Consider the following 25,448-nt stretch of genomic DNA (forward strand, 5'->3'; position numbering starts at 1 on the left):
CACAATTTTTTCACTAGTGATCACATTATATATTTCGTAGTTATAAAATTTTTAAAATTGTAAATTGATCGCTTATAAACTTGAAAGTTTGTTTGTAGATTTCCGTATATCCTTATAATTACCAAACTAGAGATATATTTAGGGTACATCGTACGGCAATGCTGCCTGGAAAGGTCGTTAGAGCAGGAAGAAAGATAAACGTCAAGTAGCTGCCAAAGGCAGGTCGCCGTCGTTTCGGGTCCACTGAGATATCGCGACAAGTGATTGAATTTCGTGTTTTTCCGGCGGCACTCCTACATCGCAAACAAAACAAATTCGCCAAAATGTTGTTGCAAAATGTCCTCAACCACTGAGAATACTAAGTGTGATCTTCCCCCGAATGTGCGCGGAAAAACTCGCGGAACATTGAAGTTAACAATTCTGGACATAATCCCAAGCTCGCCGTCAAGCGTTACAAGTGGGACGAGCTCTAGTGCGAGTAGCAGCATAAAAGGACGAAATCCGATCAATGCCGTGGGAAGTGGTGGAGTTTCAGTGAAGTTTACGTGGTGGGGGCAAAGTCATGAAAACAGTGCCACTGTGATCTATAGTCCCGCACAGAAACCCAATAAGTCCCAGGCGGAAAATCCCTGCGTCGAATATTCAATCAAAACGTCGGCCATCCTGTTCCAAAACTACTTAACCAATTGTGAGCCAGTTGAAGTAAAATTAACGTCGAAAAAATCGAATCTGCAAGTTGGAACCGCTTTCATGAAGATCCCGAGAAATTTAGTCGAAAACTGTTCTAAAGGAAGCGCAGAAGAAACGCAAATTGTGAAAATTTTCAGTCCGAGGAATGTTGCGCTTGGAGAAATCAGACTAAAGTACAATATGTTGTTCGAGGTTCGTCCGGACAGTGCCCAAACTCTGTCAAGTGTCCCTGAATTAAAAGCGGTGTGTCCCGGGAAGGAGAACGAGCTGCTCTTCTCGAGCCTAGAATCAAGTCGAAGTTGCAAGAGTATAAAATCAGATGTCAATCACTGCATCTCGTCGCTCAGACAAAAGTACAACCGCCCGAGCACAGCTACCAGCTCCAATTCGCTGAGCACTCGCGCTCTTGACTATCTAACAGGTCGAAAAATGACGCAGGAGGAGCAGAATAAGGCTCTGGAGGAAATCCAAAGCTCATCTCCTCTTGAAAGTCTGGTAACGGAGTTAACTACTCGCCTCATGATCCCTGCTCGTGATGTTTACACTCGAATTGACTCCCTGCGTCTGTCAATCAAGTGGATAGCGATTTCGTCGGCTGGTGTTCGTGAGCTCGAAAGTCCCCATATTGAGGATACGTCTTTCACCATAGAAAGCCACATTTCACCGAACTTACTTGGCAATGTGCGAGCAAAGTACGATTACGACGTGATGCGCTTTTACTCAGATCATGTTGACGAAAAGGAAAAAAGTAAGTCATTCCTAAAGCATTTACCTCAGCTCTTACCACTACTTTCCTCTGTTCCCAGAAGTATTCTTCAATCGCGATGCCATCCGCTCGATCCGAATCTCAGAATACGTGGACAATGCCTATATCCGCTTCACAATTTGGACCCGTCCGTTTGGCTCAAAGTATTCACGCTGTTTCGGCACTGCAATGTATCAATTTGCGAGTTTGCTGGAAACTGGCGGCTTGGAACACACAAAAAAGTTGACAATAAAATCATGCACAGATAAAACCTGTGTAGGATATGCAACAGTTAAGGTTACTATTGGTACGAAAGGAGTACATTTTGGAGAAGATTTTATGAGTGAGTACCTCAATGAATCATTACATTTCTATTTTCAATAAAAATAATCGTAGTTGAGGTGTGGAGTGACTTTTTAGCCAATGTTTAAAGGTAGAAGAAATGAAAGTTCTTCGTGTATTATCCCTTAACCTTTCAACGCAGTTGGCTTAGTACGAAGCGGAATAACGCAGGTCACAGCAGTCAGGCCTCATGAATTAGGTCTATAACACTACGCCCGGGGAGGTCTGATAATATGGCTTTCTTATAATATCGCAAAGGTACGGATTCCTTCTTGAAAAGTAAGAGGAAATTTGAATCATATGAGTAGCCCACGGCAGGAGTCCATTGAAAGAGTAAGAGCTTCAAACACTGCTGAAAAACGTCAACTCGTTGTTGTGATTGGAGAAAGTCGAACATGTACAATGTTTTTTCCGTTATACAAATTCAAGCAATGCGCCGAAAAATTTATCTCCTGTATGTAGTCTTCTTGGCATAAATTCATAAAAAGGTGACCATTTCTTTTAGGCCAAACACCAGCAGTTCGAAGAAGGTAATCGTTCATTGTTTCTCATCGTTTGGGGTGTACGATGGGATTAGCTTTTTAAAATCCTGACTACTGTTAAAAATTTGTCCCGGTTGCTTCGAGTTCGACACAAATCAACTTTCCTGACGTAACTTTCTATAGTGACCAACATCCCCTAAATGGAGCAAAGCGCGTCCGCCACATCTACATGCTACTGTTCCCGGTACTCTCTCCAGGTCTTCCAGAGAAGCCTACACACTACCATCGGGCATCCCATTCGTTGCCCATTTCGGGACAGCCGGTGGATAGCATAGCCAGCAGTGCCCACCTCGCCTCTTCTTAAAATATGACTTATCCACTGCCATTTTCATCCTCTAATCAACATATCAATCAGTAACTAGGTTGTAAGCCGAGTCAGGTCATCGTTCGAAATCTTCTCAGGTCAGGGTACACCGGTGACACGGCGAATTCAGGTGTCAGCGAGGACTTGGAGCTTCGTTTCAAACGTATACGGTTTCATTCGCATCGGAACGTTTTCGGTCACATCTAAACACTAATCGAACTGAATGAACCACTTTCATACATGTACGACTCCTATACGATAAACTGCTCATTTCTCCCAAATAAAACCCGACAACTTTTAAGAATTTATCATTAAAGTCTACTCACTTTGAGGTCAAAACCTAAACTTAATCGTGCGTGTGTTCTATTCTATTCGTGTCGTGGGAGCATTCGATTCTATGAAGCACCGTTTCACACTTGTCGTCAGCAATCGAAACTAAACCTAAAATGAATTGAACTAACGGCCGTGTCAGCGGTAGTCGATTTCCATATGCTGGTCTCATATAACAACGCAGAGAGGAAATTGGCGTGGTACATCCTTAACTCGATATTAGTGTTGAGATATCTGCATTTCTAAATTTTAGACAATGTAATGTTAATGCGTTGGATAACGTCAAGGTCGATGCCATCATCGGCAGAAACAATGCTACCAGGGCACAATGATCGACACGCTCGATATTCTGCCCGTTAATGTAGACAGGGAGAATGCGATTATCAGTCAGACAGAGAACCTTGGTTTGTTCGTATTTATCTTTAGTCCAACTCGACTTGCCTGCATTTGCAAATTCTGAGCCATTTGGCCAAGGTAGTAAGCAAATGTCATCAGTGTAGTGTTTGAGGAAAGATGTCATCATCATCATCAACGGCGCAGCAATCGGTTATCCGGTCTAGGCCTGCCTTAATAAGGAACTCCAGACATCCCGGTTTTGCGCGGTTTCCAATTCGATATCCCTAAAAGCTGTTTGGCATCCTGGCCTACGCCATCGCTCCATCTTAGCCAGGGTCTGCCTCGTCTTCTTTTTCTACCATAGATATTGCCCTTATAGACTTTCCGGGTTGGATCATCCTCATCCATACGGATTAAGTGACCCGCCCACCGTAACCTATTGAGCCGGATTTGATCCACAACCGGACGGTCATGCTATCGCTTATAGATTTCGTCGTTATGTAGGCTACGGAATCGTCCATCCTCATGTAGGGGGCCAAAAATTCTTCGGAGGATGCTTCTCTCGAACGCGGCCAAGACTTCGCAATTCTTCTTGCTAAGAACCCAAGTCTCCGAGAAATACATGAGAACTGGCAAGATCATTGTCTTGTACAGTAAGAGCTTTCACCCTATGGTGAGACGTTTCGAGCGGAACAGTTTTTGTATAATGTAAGTCGGGCCCCGTGTAACACGATCGATAGGCTGACCCTCTACAATTACGACCACCATACCTGTTAGCTCAGAATCATGGAACCCAAGAATTTTCGATAATTGGAAGCAGCACTTCTGCGGAGATTGCAAGGAACAGTTTCACAGGGGGACCTTCAAATATAGTGGTTTTCTTCCGCTTGAGTGCATTGATTGTCGGAATAATTTCATTTATGTTTGTTTGTTACGGTGATTAACCATTTCGTATGCATCAGATGGAATTAAAGAGCCCTGCCACCTCTTAAGCTGCTCGTCAACTTCAGCAGGCCTACATATTCTTTCGGCGGAGAATAGTACCGAAAAAACTATATTTGCAACTTCTGCAGCTCTCATGACGACTCTTTAAGAAATGGCTGACAATTTGACTTGCGCCAGTGAAAGAGTACATTTAATGGCGGTGCCAGTGGTGATCAGTATTGTTTGGTGAGCTATTCAAGATGTCTGTCGTTCAGTCAAAAAGGTAGCTCTTTCACTGCAGAGCGATAGCCGAATCACGAAAGTGGACCATGTTGTTGCTGTTAGCCTCCATCCTTGTGAGTTAGTTGAGACACATCCTCAAAACAGCTCCTAAATCTAATGCTTACCTAGTTGTGTTCGATCTGAATCCAACCGATTTGTGGTAGGCTTTATGCTGCAGCAAACTATTAATATTTCTTCCGTTTACCTATCACAAGTCCAATGTCGTAATTTTTGCTGGACCGGAATCTCATAATCAATATGCTTTTTGATATCGGTTTCACTGCAGTACAATAATCCTGTATCACAAGAGGAAGAGAAGTGGATTTCAAAGTCCCATCATCTTACTTAGTGAGTCTCTCCTCTTATTCTTTCAAATGGGCTTAGGACCTTTTCCAACAGATTTCAAAATTCAGAACTCTTTGGCAAAGTCAATAACTTGGCCAGAAAACAAACAGATGAATTAGCACAGTCAAGGAGTTTCCCATCTATGAACACCGCCCAGGGCAGAATGAAGGGCATCGCCGGCAATAGAATGCATCCCTATCGTACTCTACACTGGATTTAATTTTCCTGATGAGTTTACTTCGATACTGTTGTCAGTGGCATTTGTTGCTCATAATAGTTATATTACTATATAATAACAATATCGGAAAGGAAAGAAAAGTTTGTTTTAAAAAACTTCGTACATTACTATCGTACGAGCAGAAACGAAAAACAAAATAATACGAGAATGACCGAAATGAGAAAAACCTCTTAAAAAAAATATGGAGTATGGGTACAATTCCTTCTCGGAATGATCATTTAGCCATTGGTGATTGTTACGATCTTTCCTGTTTGTAATACCTTCCATTCGATTTCGTTTGACATTTTCCAGAATTCATATACGTCGGAACATGATTGGTTTTATCAGCCATGCTTCTGCGAATGAAATAGTATTTTGTTGTGAAATGTTCCTGCATTTGTTCACGTGTGAAATAGCAATTTTATTATCACACTAAATCCGTGCTGAATCCTGGACTAAGTCTGGAATCTGGTCTTTTGGTTGTTGATTTGACGGATCTTCCCCTTTTTTTGGCCAAGCCTTTTAACTTCGTTTAGTATTCATGTCACAATCTTTTGGGTTGGTGCTACTGTGATTTCCTTAAATTCATTGCCTTTATGTATTTTGGAGAGTCATTTCATTCTAACCGGAGTAGAAATGCGAATCCTTAGATCGAGGATTTTTCCAATAATTGTTTTATGCAGACGTCTTTGGCTCTTTTCATGGATTTCAGGAGAAGATCTTTTCTTATTTCAAACAGCTTGCCTTATTTCGACTTTTTCGTGATTTGTATATCGTATTTGATTATTCATTACTTCTTCTTCGTCGGTTTGAACATTCTGAACAGTTTGTGCAAATTCGTCAATTAGCCTCGTATGGTTATTTTGGAACTTGGGGTGAGCTTTCCCTTCGTGTAGGAAGTCATTCCAGATGCATTCTCTTTCTTACTATTGGACAGATTTGATCCCTGCTTTTATGTCCGCAATGATTTCTTCAATTCTTCCAAATTATGTACGTTCGTTGAACGTTTTTTAACATTTTTACCGATAAATACTCGATTGGATTAAGGTCTGAGCTTCAACGCTCCAAATATTAGCGTACAATAGAAGCGGTGCGCCGTTTGGCGTTATCATGCATGAAAATAAAGTTTTCACTGATCAACCCCGCAAAAGCCATGGCCATAGCGTTGCCCAGAAAATACAGGATCGGTCGCCAAAAGATACTAACTCTAAGATGGGGCAAATCAATCTAAAGGTTTTCGTTCAAGTCGATGAGTAGTCGCCGAAAAATGCATATTTGCAAAAATAACTTTCTTGTAAAGTTAACGAAGACGGTTTTGGACTTTTTATTTATAGTAACTAATATACAGACGTATTAATATGCAAAACATAATACTGTTCCTGAAAAATAACTTTCTATATCTGGCAGTAACAACTAGGGTGCTTGGCCTTCGGTTAATGTTATGTCTATGTTTATAATTGAACTGGATTGAAGCTTCCAAACGTAATGTTAATTTAATTTATTTAACCCTGACGTTGTGGCATAAACTATAGCCTTCTTCAAACCAATCGATATCTTTCAAATGTTGCCTTGATGGCCAAATGTGCTCTTTTTTGAGCGTTTTCCATCGTTTTGGTCAATGTTTCGGGCGATATGCCGGCTATTTCGCGTCGAATGTTGTTTTTAAGTTGAGCTAGAGTCCTTGGATTGTTGATATATACCTTGTTTGGTGGCGTCAAATCTGGTGATCTCGGTGGCCATGGAAAATCACCATTTTTGGATATCAACCTTTCGGGAAACAATGGGTTCAAAAAAATCAATTGTAGCGCGGGAAGTGCGGCAAGTTGCTCCGTCCTGCTCAAACCAGAAGCCTTCCATGTCATTTTCTACGATGATTGGCATGACAAAATCACGAATCATGGCCCCATAATGCTCGCCATTGCTGGTAACAGAGGCTGCTTCGTCATTTTCGAAAAAGAACAGTCTGATGACCTTTTCCGCACAAACACCGCACAGTCACTTTTTGATCGAAGAGAGGCCTTTCTTTAATTAATTGAGGATTTTCGGTAGCGTAGAAGCGACAGTTTTGCTCACATAATGATTTTTCGCAAAAAAGTCTGGTTCATTGCGAACAATTTCGATGGCCCATTTGGCATAATCAAGGCGTTTGGGATAATCAGCTTGGTTTAATTTTTGTGCCAATTGAATTTTGTACGGAAACATTTTTAAATCGATACGAATTATGCGCCTGAGTGTGATTCTTGCAATGCCTACCTCCTAGGAACGGCGATAACTCGATGTTCTCGGAGTCTCTTCAATACAAGCTCGTACAGCTTCAACATTTTCATCGGAACGTCTTGTACGTTGTCTGGATGCGTGGTATTGCTGACACTATCGTGGTTAATAAATTTTACGTATAAACGCTGTAAAGTGCTTTTAGATGGAGCACTTTGCACTTTACTTTTTTTACGAAATGCACATTGAGTTAACACAATTGAGAGCTTATTTTGAATGTAAAGCTGAATTATTTCAGCGCTTTCTTTTGGAGTGTACTGCTCCATGCTATAAATTGCCTTGCATTGACGCTTCAAACGCGGTATGTCATTAGTCAGTCTGATATTCCTGCCAAAAGTTATAGGGTTGCCCGATGGGCCTACCGTAAATGGCCTACCCTGTAATTGACACCAACCATACGCTTGATATCATATCAGTGGCTGTGCGGCCAATTTAACAGCTCTACCGGGTGGAAAGAAGAAACGACCACAATCATAGCCCCGCTGTGACAAGCTGCAACGGTACCAGTCTATACTGAGTGCATGACTGGTAAAGTTTCCTAGCCACAGCGACTTCAGATGAGTCCACGTGCAGACTCGGGTCTGATCGCCTTAATTAGACCTTTGGGCATTCGCATCACGACCAGCAAGTTAAAGTGAGTACAACGTTTCCCGGTGCCACCAGGTGAAGGTTCTCCTCGGCCCCTTGGATTTGATTCGGCCGACGGAGTTGCTGTCCCGTTTTTCTCCATGCCACCTTAGAGCATCAGGGTTAAGTCGACAGTAAGAATGTCTCTTTTGGCTCGACTCTTCGGGCCAAATCTGAATTTCTGATTAAAACAAGTTACCTATCTTGATGTAAATCCCCACGATGGTTCTTCCTGAAATTACTTTTATAATGGGGTTTGCGTTTTACAATTATATTAGCGTTACCAGTTGGGATATTGGCGCTGTCGAAAGTCCCCAAGGCTATTGCAAATCAGAATTAGATTCATATGAATTCAGAACACTTGACAGAATTTATAGAGCCAGTCACTGACCATATTCACTCGGTATGGTATATCTTGGTTTCAAATAAAAGCATTACAATCAAATTCAAATGCAAATAACAATTTTTATTGGATTTTGAATTTTTATAGACACCTTTTGAGTTGAAGACAATTGTATGGTGAGCACACATTTCCTGAGCGATCATTGACTTGACATCTCATCAGCAAGCCCCATTTCTAACAAAAACTGCGCCTATAAGCAAAAGAAAAGCGTGTTCAGAAACTGATCCGCGTCTTTTAGTAACCAATCATACCTGGCCTATTTGAACAATTATATGCACTTAATGCACAATTGTTTGAAAAAGTCCTTAGGGTCCTCCCAACTCGAGCACACACTGGTTGATAAACGGCTGGACAAATATTGCTACATCCTCTCTGCGCACTGGCGTAACCAACAATTGCAACGAAGCAAAGTAAGAGTATCTGGAAACGCATTTTTAAGTTTCAGTTCGTAAACGATCCTACTATTGAACAATTAAAATTAACACTGACTCGTAGTTTCAAGAACATACGATTTTTATACTGATCATGAATACCTCAATTCATACTTTTTTTATCACGTTCCTAAAAACCCCCTTAAAGCGTTTCCAACACTCACATTGGATAAATTAAGCAATTATGTAAATTAATTTTACTTTCTCAAGAATTCTTCACTCTGGTGAATACGCGAAATTATCTGCTCACCTTTTAAAGTTGTTGTGGGTTTACCGATACAGATTTCGTTTGTTTATTTATTTATTCTTAATGACAATTGTAGAGTTCTGCTGATCGATGAGAACATCTTGACTAAGTAGAAAAATACCCAGTCTGTGTGTATTATGAGTTCTTGGTTGGTTGAAGTAGAAAACTTGTTCTAATCAAACTTTATTACGTAATTTTCATAACTGGTTCAACTGTAGCTTGATGTCGCCGTATTTACCATGGTAATTGTTTTATTTTAGAGGAAGGTTGTGCCCTCTATGTCACATTAAATTGTTTCTCCGAAGACTTAGCAATTTTCTTTTTCTTTTGATTTATTAGCTTGAGAAATCTGCAATTCAAATGCGTGTATATAGATTGTAAACAGCAGATTGCATTTATAAACTTAAGATTTTTTAAGGACTCTTCTAGAAAGAAAAATCTCGCTCCTGAGTTTTGACGTCCACATATACTACTATAGAATTAATACAAAGTACAAGTAGGATGAATTTATTGAGACTAGATAAATCCGAATAGGATCAATTATTTTTTTACAATTCTCCTTCCAACATTTTGCCAAATTTTCCCAATAATTTCCATTTTAAAACACGCCAATTGATTCACTCCCAGCGCAATTTTGCTTTCTTCTATTTGACAAGAATAGAAGAAGAAATTGAATTTCATCGTTATGCGTGGACGCTGTTTGTCAGACAATCTTTTAAATGTAAATCGAAACAAGGTTTTTTTTTTGCTAAAAAGTGCTTCATTGCATTTCTGAGATCTCACATTGAAGCAGGGTCTTCAGAATTCTCTATATATATGAAAACTTAAATAAAGTTTATAAAAAATATATTTTCTTTAACTTATGCCTAAAATTGGGATTTCACATCAGAGCGGAAAATTGCTATCAACCTGAAGACCACGTTGAGCCCTTGGACTTTCGGTGTGTCCCGCGATCTTTTTTGTGTTTTCTTTTAGGGCTTTGCCTCGCATCGATTTGGAAATTATAACGCGATTGCATTAGCTAATTAAAGGAAAAAAAGTAGAAAACATAGGGGAATATCACCTTGATCAAAAAGTTCCTCGATTTTCCACCGTGTGACGCTCCAGGCTTTGTTTGTTTTTGTAGTTTTATTTGCAAAACAAAATTAAAATTATTAAAATCGGTTCTAGTCTGTCTGTCTGTCGCACGTACTTTTGTCGGAAGTGAGCAAGCTACATTTTTCTACGTTGAGTTTAAGGGGTGGGGAGGGCGAGGGATTAACCAGTCTTAGTTTTCACATTTGTTGGAAAGGCGGAGGATCTTTAACAGACCGATTCTCAGAAACTGCTCAAACAAAAAATTTCAAAAAATATCATGAAGCTGCTTCTATACGGTGCACAGGCGTCAAAATACTCTCCATATCGATATCTATTCAGATTAAGTTAATAATAGTATATTACTGGTTTCAAGGAAATTGACTAGAGACTCCCCTTACGTTTATCCTAGAGCTACAAAAATTTGCAGTAACATAGACTATAGTGGGAAGCATGATATCTGTGAGGGTCACCCAAATCGTACCATTGTTAATAAAGTTACAGTAGCTCAAATTGTCTTTTCCGTGTAAATGTACTGCAACCCGAAATATTAAATATCAATATCACACTAAAGTGAGTAGTTTGACATACTGAATATATAGATATACATTACGGGTTACGTATAAATGGGATATTTCTGCACTCAAATATACTTATAGAAGAAACAAGCAAAACCTTTCGTACCTGAATCATCTAGCTTCTGGTTTCCCGACTTGTTTAGCACAATACCACAGATACTACTGATATTTTTCCCAAACTGAAAAGAGTTGGTGTTCAATTGTGCTTAACGAAGATGTACTGGGCAACTTCCACCCACCCAAGTATGACACGTAATCTAAACATCAGTCACATAATTGGTGTGCATGCTAGAAATGAGCAGAGACCAAAAAATCATGTAATCTTCAGTGGAAAAAGAACGTGGTGCTCACGGTTTTCGGTGTATTTGTGAAGCACCCATTTCTCTTCTTCACCGACGGATCAAAAATGGTCTGTGGAGTCGTGCGGGTGCTCAGAGGTGGCGATGAGAAGACGGGGCAGCAATCCTACCGGCCAAATCAAAACCAAGTGGCCAAGGAGAACCTCCATAAAGGTGGTAATGGGAAACGCTGTATTCACTTTGGTTTGCTGGCCGTGATACAGTAGGCGAATGCCTCAAAGGTCTATTAGGGCGATCAGACCCAAGTCTGCGTGGGGACTCATCTGAAGTAGCAATAGATCACGAAACGTTACCAAAGGTATACTGATACCATGAGAACCGAGATAGCCCCTGAATTCACATGTTTCAAGAGAATTCCTGTTTCATGTGCGTTCAGCTCGGTTGCCCCGGTTGGCCTCTTTGTAGAAGTTTCATCAGCGTTGTGGTTACGTTCAAGCGAACAGAGACCTTCGGCCTTCAAACGTGGTGTTACGTTTCAACGCGAGTGCCGTACGCCATAGTTCGGAAAAGATTTAGGTAGGTGCGATTGCCCAGCTGTATTTAGAGTCAAGCTATTTGCAGGCTGGAAGAGCTCCTATTATTCGTGAATACTACCGGCTGGCCCTGAAGATCTGAGCCGGCTGTGGCATCAGAATGGCGGACCATACCGCTAATTGGGCTACTCGGAGTAACCATTGATACCTACCCTATCCATTTCTCATCTCCAATGACTAAATAGGAAGGGAAACCTTCCGATTTTGTATAATCAGGTGTGAAACGCAGTTATTCAGGGCGTATCTGGTAGTTCAACAATAACTAATTTACACTCCTCCTTCTCCAATACCGCTAACAATTCGTGGTTTCCAAAACCGGTGAACCGAAAAAACTTATGCCCACACCTAGGCGCTTATTTTTAAGGTTTTATGTAAAACAAAACTTTATTAAAATCGGTTTACCGTCTATTTGTCCGTCTGTCTGTCACACGCACTTTTCTCAGAGGCGGTTATAGCGATTGACATCAAATTTGGTGAAAAAATGAGGGTGTTTATTTTAGTCATGTGGTGTATCGAATGAAAAGTCTCGACTAGTACTCTCCGAAACCGGTCTTAATTTTGACATTCTACTATATGGTGTTTGGGCTTCAAAATACCATCCAAATTGTGGTCATTGTGTTTGTTTTTGTGCTGTCCCGTTAATCGCTTGTTGCATTTAGACGTGATGATAGTAAAACTGAAGCACAGTCTCATTGAAACTCAAAATAAAAAATAAATAACTGCAAGGAGGGGTAAACAGGGGCCATATAAACCATTATTGCCGAGTATTAGGATCATTCACACAACTACGAATTGGCATTTTATTGTTCACAAAGCAAACAGAGATCTTGGAGAATAAGCTAGAATGACTTTGAAATTGTAAGAAAGAGCTCAATGACTATTTACTCAACTTTGTAATAAGGTTGCCATTCTCCCCTTGCTATGGCATAGCGCAGCAACCACGCCTTCGCGCCATCGTACATTTGTAGGGAACAGCAAACTTTCTTCGAGTTCTTCCGCTATACCCTATATTAATAATATCAATTTATTATTCTATTCATCTTAAGAAAACATGTCTACAACTCCTCTTTTGCTTAATTATACTGACTTTTCTAAGAGATGTATAGATTCTCCGTTCAACAAATAGCCCGACTAGCAGTAAAATTTTTGTCATTACTTAGTAGGAGGCTTACCTACTAATCTACTTTCAATAGTATCTAACCGACTGACTGGCATATCTGTCCACTACAAATAAATCGGTACAGACGCTCCCTAACAATATGTTCATCATCATCAACGGTGCAACAACCGGTATCCGGTCTAGGCCTGCCTTAATAAGGAACTCCAGACATCCCGGTTTTGCGCCGAGGTCCATCAATTCGATATCCCTAAAAACTGTCTCGCGTCCTGATCTACGCAATCGCTCCATCTCAGGCAGGGTCTGCCTCGTCTTCTTTTTCTACCATAGATATTGCTCTTATAGACTTTCCGGGCTGGATCATCCTCATCCATACGGATTAAGTGACCCGCCCATCATAACCTATTGAGCCGTTTTTTATCCACAACCGGACGGTCATGGTATCGCTCATAGATTTCGTCGTTATATAGACTACGGAATCGCGCATAAAAACGGGACCAATTATATCAACTGGTCCTCCAGGTTGGGGGTTGGGTAGGGCTGACAACCCTACATGGAAAACAACTTGTTACGAAGCCATAACAGGAGCCTCGGACTGGACGGATGATACAACAATATGTTGTAAGCACAAATTGTGAACTTTTAGTCGCTCGATATTGAGACTCTATTTGCTTTTGAATATGTCATTTTCCCGGAGCGAGCATGCTGTTTTTATTTTGCATTTTTGTGCTCAATTTCAGAACTGTTTGTCCGGTCGAGAGCTGGCTTAATAAGCAACTGTAAACATCTGCGATTTTCCAATTCAGCTTCTTGGCGTCCCCTTGTAATTCATGCTTCTGTGGTAAAGTTTACGACGTATTATTTTTCTACCGTAGATATTGTTCCTATAGACTTTGTGGGCAGGATCATCTCCATCCATATGAAATGTTCCATTCACCGCAAAAACAATCGGGGCTGAAACATCGCCAATTTGTCTTGCTAAAACCCTAAGTCTCCATGAAATACAAAAGAACTGGCAAGGTTGTTGTCTCCTACAGTAGGAATTTGACTCTACGAGGAAACATTTCGGGCGAAACAGTTTCTGTTGCATTGAATAGTCGCTGTTGGCTGGCAACAAGCATTGTTTGGTTTCGATAATCCATGAAACTTTGAAAACCATTTTAAACTCGCTCTTATGCCTTCGAAAAAATGAAGTTATATGATATGAGTGTTGCAGACGAAATGGGGACAATATATACAAATGTATTCTGTTGGGGAGTATAGGACACAGTTTTTTATATTGTTATTTTAATTTTTCTATTAGGTTTCCGATGCTGGAACCATTTCCTCGATTAGAATCAAATCCAAAATTTTGTTCTTCACTAACTTTCGAGTGCATAGATTTTTTGTAAACCCAGAGTAGAATGCCGATGCGAGTTTACACTGTAACTCTTTTCTAGTTCACACAAAGCTTTAACATTCAGAATAAATCCAATCATCCTGAATATTATATATGATGAAACAGTATAGAATCATTTAAAAAAGAACTCATATTTAAAAGATCCTACACATCATTTGCTACTTAACATCGGTTTAAGTTAGAAGTTTGTTCAGATAGTCCTTAATGATTTCTCTCACACCTTTATTAATACACACAATAATTTTCAACAAAACTTGGGCATCATTATACATTAAGAGCGTCCTCAGCAGGCACCTCTACGGACAAAAGTTGCACCTAAAAAATACAGAAGTGAGTTATTAAACGTATATAAAATCTATATTTTAGCTAATATTACCTGGTCTGGCCACACAATTGAATTTATTCATCTCACATTGATTTGAAAAAGTCCTAAGAGTTCCAGCCACTCTACCACAAACTGGTCTATAAACTGCTGGACATACCGATGGACATCCCTCATTTTGCGCGCTGGCGAAAAAAATTAAACCTACAAACCAGAACAGAAATATCCCAAAATGCATGATCGAAAAGTGGCCCTGATTTACACTCGATGTTTTTTAATTTGTCTGAAAGTAGGCACTGAGTAGAATTATACGAGCAACTGATTTTTATACAAATCACGAATCTTTCAATGTGTAAAAAGTTGGTGATTCACCATAATCAAGTTTTTAAGAAAGAAACCCCCCAAAAAAATGATATTGTGTTCTTCAAAAGTACATAAATATTTACAATAGTTTTACTGAACCGGCATTGACAAAAAATATGCAAATGAATATTGTTTAATTAAAAATGTTAACCGCTACTGAGCCAACAGCTGGGGCTTGAAAACACTTCATGAAAAGCAAAGCTGTGTATTTATTTATTAGTCAATACAGCAGGTAGGTGACTGACAATACCAGTTTGTTACAATTCATAGTAATGAATTCTAGTTGTGGACAAGCCTGAGCTTTTCCCGAATATTTGATTTCGGAATTTCATGGTTTTCAACACATGTCTAATTATCTCAAATAAACGCATCTGTCACATCAATTTATTTGAATATTTCCAGATTTCTGTAAGATCTAATTTATGAGATTTTATTGTCCCAATTAGTAATTTAATAGCACTTCGATTATGTTTTGTGACTAATGATTTAATGTGCCTTATTGGGGTTTTTATATCTACCTCTCTTCTTAATGTGCTCTTTAAACAACATCTTGAATAAACGCTTTATTTGGTCAATCCAACATTAGAATTTTTCAGATTAGTTTTCAGGTACACATGTCTACTTGTTGGTACCGTCTCTATTTTGAATTTGTCTACCGCATTCCTATTCGTTCTCCCATGTTGATGCAGAAAATATTAAATCTACTTGTGGTTTGATCGTTATTTATTATCCAGTAATTTCCGCTCATTCATGACCTTTTTAAGATTTTGAATAAAACATTATTATTAAAATCGATTCACCACTGTCTGTCTCTCGGACTCTGTCATAGGCACTTCTCTCCAAAACGACTAAACCGATCCGAACGGAACTTGGTAGGCAGATGGGGACTATGAAAACCCACGCATACCTTGGGTGACATAATTTTACGTAGAGTTTAAAGGGGAGCTCCACTTACATGCAAAGGGGAAATGCAAATTAATTAATTGAGACAGAAAACTACCCAATGCAAAAATTTGAAAAAAAGGCTGTCTGTGTGTCTGTCTTTTTTTGGCGATGAAAGGTGGAAAGCTTCTTCTTTCTACCGCTGGCTCCTGTCACATGGTTATGTGGGGCTCTTACCCACGAAAGCCACCTTCTTCTCCTTCCACTCTCCCCCAGGACTCCCATTTGGTATTAGGTCGCGGTGTTGGTTCAGAATTTATTCTGCGCTCGTGTTAACATTCGTGTTTCTCTGACGTTCATTCTTCCTGCTGATTTCTTCCTGCCTAAACTTCTTAGCGTTGGCTGAAATCACCTTTTCGACTTCGATCCGTATTTCCTTTGCTTTCATCATATGTTCCAGTAAATTTTCGGGGTGTAAAGTGCTCCCGGTTGTAGCTTCCAGTGCAGCCCTTTGGACTGCGAATCTCGGGCAAAGAAAAAAAGTGTTCTGCGTCCTCTGCAATATTTGGGAACTTTGAGCAATATGGCGAAACATTATGCCCAAATCGATACAGATATCCTCGATAGACTCCGTGTCCGCTCAAGAATTGAGTTAGGTCGAAATCTACTTCGCCGTGAGGTCGCCCGATCCATTTCAGGATATCCCATATGATTCTGTGAGCCCAGCGGCCTTTTTCTGACTTCTGGCACTTCTCCTGCCATTCCGCGATTGTTTCAGTTCGTGTGAACTGTCGCCGACGTTCAGGAGATTGTTTTGTTTATTTATTTATTATTTGCCGTATTTCTCAATGCATCTGGCCATACTGGGACTGCATACGGTAGGATCGAACTGACCACCTTCGAAATAATTAGTCGACGGCTCGGCCTTGGGCCACCTACCATTCTCGCAATCAGCGCTCCGATGTTATATGCCTTGGTTGCTGCACCCTCCACATGCAATCTGAAGTTTAGCCTCTGATCAATCACTTCATCTAAGTATTTAAAAGCGGGCTTAGAATGAATTGTTTGTGTTCCAACTTTGATTTCCATGGACGTGCACTTTCTCCGCTTGGTAATAAGTACTACTTCCGTCTTATATTCTGCGAGCTCTAGACCAGCATTCTCTAACCAGGATTTAATCTCATAGACTGCTTCATTTGCATAAAGCCCAACTTCTTCGAGCTTCCGTGCAGCAACCGTGACACCAATATCGTCCGCGAAACCAATGGAGGGCACACCGGTAGGAAGGTCAAGCGTGAGAACTCCGTTATACATAATAATTTAAAAGAGTGGTGCTAGGAAGGACCCCTGTGGAACTCCGTATGTCGTTTGGTATAATTTCGTCTAAGTTGCTCCATCTAGCGCAATTGAAGGCGTTCTCCTCATCAAGTGCGGTGTTAGCTATGGTTGCCACCAGGATAACTGCATCCGTTGCGGACCTCTCTTTTCGAAAACCGAACTGATTCTCAGAGAGACCGCCTGTCATTTTCTGCAGTTGGTAGTAATCTGTTATAAAGTACTCATTCGAATAGTTTGCCAATATTATTTGGAAGGCACATCGGCCTGTGGGATAAAGCTTCATCCAAAGGTTTGTTTGGATTGGGGACTAATATTAATTTCTACTTCTTCCATTCCTTCTTTAAGGCATCTGGTGAACGCCTCGACAAACATTTGGAGCGATTTTCACTGCTGCCTTGTGATCTTTATTGGCGGTGTTATCCAAGCCAGGTGCTTTATTTCCAATTATTTTTTCCGCAACTTCAGGGACCTCCTTTTCATTTACCATGGGAACTTCGCTGGTATCTATCTCGACAGTAGGAAAGTAAGCGGTACTCACATTCTGTGGGAAAAGATCCGTTACTATTCCATTAAGCAAAGTAGGGCAAAAAATTAGTGAGGAGTGTTTGCCTTTGACTTTCGATATTATTGCCTTATATGCAGCTCCCTTACACAGTCACTTAAAATTTTCACTCTTAATTTTTATTACAGACAATCGTTTTTACATTCTTTATGTAACTGCTCCTATCTAGATCGGTTTCTATTTTGCTTATTGCGCCTTTTGGCAGGCCTTGAGGCATTTTCCGATTTCAGAATTCCACCAAAAGTTCAGAACTTGCTCCTGGGATACAACACACCTCGTCATGGAGACGTGACATGCTCGCCATAACTTTTCCCCGATCTGTAAGGCTTTATCTTATGCGCTTCCTTCAGACGCTGTAGTTTGCTGCAGAGCTTCTTTGGAAAAAGTGATCATTTCTTTAACGGACCCATTCTCAAAACTACCCAACCCAAAAATATGAAAAAAATCAAGAGGATGCCACTATATGGTGCCTAGGCTCTGAATATCCTCCATACCGACATCTATTCAAATAAATTTAATAATAGTATATTACTATAATTTTTAGTAATAGGGTGCAAAAGCCCGACTTGTTTGTATCTTTTGTAGGTTGTCTTCTTCACATTTGTTAATAATATTGAACTCCTAGTGTGAAGCGTATGAGGTTGACTACTGTCAATACAGAACTTTCTAGATCAAATTATTTGGGTAAAAAAATAGAATTGAATTTTTAACTATTTACTCACGGAACTGTCTATCACTCATCAGTCTTCACATAGGGAAGCACAAAACCTTTTATTTTCGAAGCGTCTAGTCTCCGGTTTTCCGACTTGTTTCTAATTGTTGAAAGATTATGTCGGTTTATATCTGTTCTTTCTTGTCCTGTCTTTCATATATACTATTTCTCTATTATATCTAGATTTATTTATTCTGTGAATTCTCCATGGTACGAATGGAATAAACTACTGGGGATGGTTCTTTGTGCGTCTGTAGATTCCCTGTTGATATCGATTTCTAGGCGTTTTACGTTTTTGATGATTTTGTCGTCCAAAGGAATTTGGATGGCATTTCTCCCATTTGTTCGGCTTCCATAGTGAATGCTATGATTTTGTAAATTCCGCTTATTTCTTCTAATGTCCCGTTTAGCTTCAACGATGGCTGGCATATCATCTACCTAATCCAAAAAGCGAACATTACTTCTCGCTTGCTCGACAGATGCCTTCACTGTATTTCTAGACCTACACATTAAACACACTATATATCATGCAATGCTGTCAGACTACATGAATCCGGATGTTGGGCAACGAAATCCCACGGCTATAGTAACATCCTAGAGAAAGTACTTCGAGGAATCCGGGGATTGCCAACCGATTACACCATAAGCAAACCGAGTTTCAAAAGGAATTTTATTGTGGGCTTTCCGAATAGGACAGAGTGGAAGCCCGGCGACTTGTTGCAATGTTATGGCAGTGTTCTTCACCGGCTGATCCAAGATGATCTTTGGTGTCGGTGCAGGAATTTACTCGGTGGACAGTGTAGCCGAGTCTTACTGTCTTCTGGGATTCGCCAGTGCATTCCAAGGTTCCTGGTGATACTAAAAGTTTGTCGATGGCTAGCGCAGGAGTGGATGTAGCATAGTCATTCTGACCGACAACTAAGCGGGCAAGCGCTTTAGGCTCGTTAAGCAGTGCATGACCCGCTAAACAGACAGTTAGTCACCCTCTTCTGGGTTCCCTGTCATAGTAACAATCAGTAGCCCGACAGACTTATCATGCAGGGCTTTGCTCGATAGGCGAAGTCGGCATTCCGCTGGCGGCTGTGAAGGGTGGAATCTACACGCACTACGTAACAATCATTGACTTCAGATGGGGACGTCAAATAGCATAACGTATTTTATTTTTAATGTTTTAGAGTGAAGTGCTTATTATGATTCAGCGTTTATTTAAATGCCGCAGCTGTTTTAGGTAGGATAAGTATCAGTCCCCGCTACGAGGAACTTAATTGGCATTATGGTGCATTGTTTTGATGCCACAAATTTCTTAGGTCATGTCTGTTGTGTGAAATGCAATTGGAGCAGAATCAAGGCGACTCAGATCTTCAGAGCCAGTCTCTAGCATTTAGGGAAGATAGCATTTCCCTCATCCTGCAATTAGAGTCCCCAAAGAATGGTTTATCTAGTGCCGCAGAGCTCCACTTCCTCTCCGAAACTTCTGCAATGCGAATTGAAGGGTGGCCGTCGGCATGGTCCCCTTTAAACTAGCGCCAATGTAAACCGCCATGACCCAAAAATTCTCGCGATCGGGCCTTCCTACAGGAGGTCCAAATTCTTCTCGACTTGGTGCAGGCAATGATCCTTCGCCACCTGAATTCAGCTGCTATTAAGTAGTATGAGTAGATTCCACCCTTGAGAGTCGTCCAGTGGGGACTGTCAAGAGCACAGTCCCTCCTGGCGAGTCCGTCGGCCCGCTCATTCGCCCCTATATTCCTTTGACTGGGAAAAGGAGAGTCGATTTGAACGAGTTGCCAAGTCTGGTCAGCGCATCCCACCATTGCCTAGAAGATGTGACCAGTGAGTGCAAAGTTTAATGTCCAATCGACTCTTGGTCAGAATGATTATGTTATGCTTAGAGCTTGCTTTACGCCTCAGTCATTTACAGTTCTCTTCGTTAGCGGGGAGTACGCATGAGGTTTCATTAAATGCTTCCAATTTTTTAAGAAGGGATTGATTCCTAGGTTGCTTGGCCAAGATCTTACTGAGTCTCGCAGACGTGCTGGTGCTTTCAATGTTCTGACAATACTCCAGCCAGGACCACTTCCCGACAGTCTTGATTGCCGTTATTTCTGCCTGTAACAGATGTCGAAACACTGTCTGGTCAGCTTCCTGAGATTGGGCAGATCTCCATTCTAACACGGTAGCCATGTGACTTTTTGTTGTATTTTGCAGGACGTGAGACGCCTTTTCCAGAGCCTCAACCTTTGACTCTAGTCCGTATGTCTTACCATTGTGAGTGCCGGAAAGTTTGTTCTTGATAATTTAACCAAATTTCCTCCTGAAGGTCCTGATGGAAGTCAGATGTAGTTCCTCTGGTGGAGCTGATTAGTCGTGAATCATGTAAACCAAGGAGATATACACGTTCTCCACTCCCGCCTGCTCCAGTTTGACCACAGTTATGTTGCTAGAATTTAGGTTCGGACACGGAATAGATTGTAATATTTTCTTTGGAGTGTCTGGATGGCTTAAGTTGTTAGACCGCAGTATCAGATGCCAGGTTGAACCACTTGGAAGTAGGGAGCCTAATAAAGTTTCTGTCGGTTAGAGATTTAAAGAACACTATAGTTTATAGGTATACTAATATCAGTAAAAGATCATTCCTAATTGTTGAAATGCTTTTAACTGTAAGCAAAATTGTCCTGTAATTATCTTTCGTTTTTATTGTGCAGCGGGAAAGGTCTCAAATAAATAACACCGGAAGATTTGTTATACTTACGATTGTAGTTGTTCAATTTTTAAAATGGATTATCAGCGCTTGCCTAGTTTAGCTCTAAAGAGCACATTTCTCTTATTTTTATTATATTTTATCTTTAAAATAAAATCCAAAATTCTGGTAGCCACCTCCCCAAAGACCAAATGAGAACACGACAAGAATATGCCAACGACAATAAAGCAAGTATATTCGAATTTGTACGCTATCCAACACCCAATTAAATTCAATTTCGTTTTGATTCTTTGCTTCAATCTATTCAAGCAGGAAATAATATTTATCAGTTGCAAGGAAAGGTTACCACTTCCTCTATTTCGTATATTATATATTTTCAGTAACAAATAAATTTTGCTAAACAATTCTTATCTTTTCCACTTTTTTCTAGCAATTATGGAGGACACTAATTTCAACGAAGATTTTCCCACTTCACGATCAAGAAATTGCAAACTGCGTAAAGACAGCATAACCGAAATCCTAGGCAAATTCGAATCTTCGTGTAAAAAGTGTAACAATAATGAAACTAATAAAATTCCTAGCACTCCCAACTCATCCCGGGGCTCTAACACAACCGAAAGATCATATAGTGCGAGGGAAACATCCTCACATTCTAAAAACAACCAAACGGAGAATGACAATTCCGCAAACATCACAAAGCCAACTGGCGAGAAGGATAATCGACAAAGTGTAAAAACTGATAGCATCAATAGTGCAAACAATCATCGACTTCTACAAGGATTATTGTATGTAGGTTCTATTCGCAATGTTCGAGAATTGCAAAACGGCGGTTACTTTTTAGTATGTCGAGCCTTCTGGAAGGAGGACGCAACGTCGACCGATTTTTGTCAGAATTACAATTTCAACTTTTTGGAGGTATTTCCGATGGTTTTAAGGAATTTAGCTGTATCAATAATGTCCCATTTTTTAGACGTTCCCAGTCATAAACAATGATGCGTTTCTAGAGCGGACTCGGAATAACCATCTCGATTTAGAATTATGGCAGAAATTTACCGATGCACATGAACAATTAGTGGGCGTTGTCAAATTACCTCTACATCAGTTCTTTATTGCTTTCCGTGACAATGTAATAACTAATCATTTGTGCCAGGCGAAGGTAAGTACGGCTGTTTCCTCTTTTATTTTCATGTGTTAAGAACGATTTTCTCTAGTTGCCTGTAATATCTATTGATGGATGGGTAACAATTACAAGCCCCCTTTCGGCTGAGTCTTGCGGACAAATGCAAGCTCTACTAGCCATTGGCACCGAAGAGCAACTGGAGTACTTAAAAATTAGTCGTGGACTGTGTCTCAATCGTGTTTGTGATAAAACATTAGAAACATCACAAAATAAAATTCCCGTTCCACAAATAGTGCCTACGCAAAAATCTACTGAACGATCAACGTCTAGTTGTGATGCAGAAAGTCAAACAAATTTTGCGGACAACAATCATGAAGATGTAGGAACCCCGGCGAGACGTGAGCGTCTGTCTGATTTGTTAGGCAACTTCATTGATAGCTTGGCGCAAAAGCTACCAGCGAACCAAGCGGCGCCAACAATGGAAACACCTATCCTTGACCATCAGGACAAATCCAATTCATCAACCCAAGGATCTCAAGTACGAAGAACATCTGAATTGTTAGATGTTCTTCAAAAGGCTCTAGTAACTCCTCCAACAAATTTCGACGGAGCATCAAACGCCAGTACACTGAAACCGCAGCCTTCCTTACTGCACTCGAATTACTTAAAACCGAAGTTTGTAAAAATTCTCTTAGAAATTGAGAATGCCTTGCATCTACCTCGAAATCCAGCTAAGTTTGGAAATAAAAAGGTTTTTAAACGTAACAATAATGCAGGCAAATGTAAACAGTCTCGCTTGCCGGTAGATGAGGAGCCTAGTGCGTATGTAACTTTTCAAGCGGAAGAAGGATCGGGTCAAATGATAAAATCACACGAAGGCATGGTTTATTCAACGAATGTTGTGGAAAAGAGTTGCAGCCCAATTTGGAATCGACGTTTTGAAATTTATGTGCCCGCGGATCTAATGAAAAATGTAAGTTTTGAATTTAAAATGTTCGATGGGTGATGGGTGATCAAGTTCTTTATTTCAGGACGAGAAACGTTTCATTCTGAAAATCTGGCGGAAAAGAGTAACTGATTTAGCACAATGTAGACTTCTACCGACGCCTATGGAGGACGCAATAATTGGATTTGCGGCTGTTGATTTGAATGTACTCCTAGCTGGCATGCCTTGCATAGCCGGGTGGTTCAATATAGTCGACTTCAACGGACGAATAAATGGGCAAATAAAAGTGAACGTTCGACCGCTGGAGGACATATTGAAATTTAAGGATCCGCCGCCCTCACTAGCCAAACCCCCAACAGCTGAACCGATGAACATTTCTGAAAACATGATCAAATCCGCGCAACCGTCTGCTGCTCTCGACATGAATAACTCCATGTTGAGTCGGGCAATAAAACGCAAATTCACAGAACTCGAAGAGATAACCGAAAGGCTTCGAGCTCGTTTGTTGGACGTAACTGGTGCGCCCGAAGCTCCTATTTCAATTCATACTGAAGAAATGCCTGGCGCGGATCCGAACGATGCACAATTAGATGAGTTTGAACATGATTTAAATACTTCTTGCGATGAGGATAACAACGGTGAACAGTTGGACAATTTTGGGTGGTTAGGATTGTCGAACAATCCGAATACAAGTGGGCAGGGAGATAGTGATATCAGTACAAGTGATTCTCAAGAGCGGATACAAATGATTTCTGAATTTTTAAGAAAAACGGATCTAAATAATCAAGACGAGGCCAACACGCTTATTCATCGAAAAGAACGAAATCCGCCTGAAGGAGAGACTGCTAGTAGCGTGGATAAAACGCATGTTGACTGATATAATTTTACGGTAAAATCAATTTATTTTCATCTATGACTTAGTTTAATGTTTGAAAGTGAAAACAATTTATATTTTTAAGAAAAATTTCAATATTTGAAGTGAAAATTGTAAATTATAAGTAGGATCTATATAAAATTGTTTGCAATTCCAATCTGTTGGTTTTCACTAATCTTTAATCGAATTCATCGGTATTAATGATAGAACCAAATGGCGAAACCGATTACGACGAGCCGACCTCGCTTGTGAACGGCATAAAGACTGCAAACGAAATGGGGTAAGGATATTAGTGATGCCTTAGCTTTACCCAATTAGTCTTTGCCGCCCGTTAGAAGTAAAACACATATTGACATGATTTTCAAACTGATCATGCCTTTCATGCATCTTCATTCTGAAGACTTTTTGACCCAAGATAGTCCCCATTCAAGTCTTAATTTAGGGGGAATCTAGCCAGGTGAGGGTTTTTTCGGGAGAAAAATTGAGTTTTGGTCGTCGTAGTATACGCTGCAAGAGAGAAAAGGAACGATATTTCCACAGCTCCGGTGTAACATGCGCAGTTATCTTGCCAAAGCGATCAAGCACTTGTTAGAATGAAATATTCACTCAAGGGATTACCATTGAGGAACCAATTTTCTAGAGATGACGTTCCTTGAGTCAAAAAAGTGACTAATATTGTGCTATTTTTTTTATTTTTTCCCGCAGCGAATTTTTGTTAATTCAAGCCGAATTTTTGCTGATGGTCTGACGTGTTTAGTATAAAAAAGATGACGAAAAAACAATTTTTGTTGCATGCATTTAAAGACATGAACCATTCGGAAGTCATGTTTCGATTAAGAACACAATGGCAACTGCGCCACGATCAGTTTGTCATAATTTTGTTATTCTGACTGACAGTAAACTGATAAAATGCTGATCGTGTAGGGCGGGTTTATAGGAATGAAAAAGTTAATAGTAGTAGTAGTTTCTGAAATTTCGTAAACCCCCTTAATCAAGTTAATTGATTTACTTAAAAATAAGCAACATCTGACCGTTACAGCCAATCTATGTAGAATGCTCGTGCATTCTTCCTCAATGATTCCAGCATCAGAGAACTGGAAATTACAGTTTTCAATTGCTAAATAATGAAATACTCACTTTTTTCAAGTCCCTGTCAGGCGCCAATCCCACTGATTCCGTGCCAGGCTTATTCTTTGTAACTCTAATCTCCTCAACTAGAAATGGAACACCAGTAGAGGAAGATTTCTCCAATAGCCGGATAGTTCAGTGATTAGAGCGCTAGGCTGCCGTAGGAGCATCGGTCCAAATCTCAGGATGTTGCCGCCACTATCAGAGTCAAATCAGTGAGACCACGAGTGAGCGCATTGCTGACCACAATGCCTCCTACACTGTACCTCTCCCGTGGTGTACAGTCACGGGCTTGAATGAAGTGCTCTAACACAATCCAAGGCCCAGATTCAATGAGATTGTCGTGCCAGAGACTATGATTATTAATATTATATCTCCAATAGCCACCAACTCCCTATTTT

General features: G+C 40.3%; 2 protein-coding genes across 3 annotated transcripts; one reads left to right on the forward strand and one right to left on the reverse strand.

The window, feature by feature from the left end:
- Nucleotides 1–180: 180 nt before the first annotated feature.
- LOC119647909 lies at nt 181–24,076 on the forward strand. 2 transcript variants are annotated; one of them, XM_038049227.1, is made up of 6 exons: nt 181–1,438; nt 1,497–1,778; nt 21,410–21,894; nt 21,950–22,135; nt 22,191–23,072; nt 23,131–24,076. In XM_038049227.1, the coding sequence occupies exons 1-6, from the start codon at nt 337–339 to the stop codon at nt 23,920–23,922; spliced, it is 3,729 nt and encodes a 1,242-aa protein (XP_037905155.1). In that variant the 5' UTR covers nt 181–336; the 3' UTR covers nt 23,923–24,076. The 2 variants fall into 2 exon arrangements, with proteins under 2 accessions (XP_037905155.1, XP_037905156.1); XM_038049228.1 differs by having other exon boundaries at nt 1,500–1,778.
- LOC119647911 (vasotab-like) lies at nt 14,305–14,737 on the reverse strand. Its single transcript, XM_038049231.1, has 2 exons — nt 14,476–14,737; nt 14,305–14,414 (listed from the first exon to the last, which is right to left on the reverse strand). The coding sequence occupies exons 1-2, from the start codon at nt 14,657–14,659 to the stop codon at nt 14,383–14,385; spliced, it is 216 nt and encodes a 71-aa protein (XP_037905159.1). The 5' UTR covers nt 14,660–14,737; the 3' UTR covers nt 14,305–14,382.
- Nucleotides 24,077–25,448: the final 1,372 nt, after the last annotated feature.

This window comes from Hermetia illucens, chromosome 2 (assembly GCF_905115235.1).
Source record: "Hermetia illucens chromosome 2, iHerIll2.2.curated.20191125, whole genome shotgun sequence".
Taxonomy (NCBI): Eukaryota; Metazoa; Arthropoda; class Insecta; order Diptera; family Stratiomyidae; genus Hermetia; species Hermetia illucens.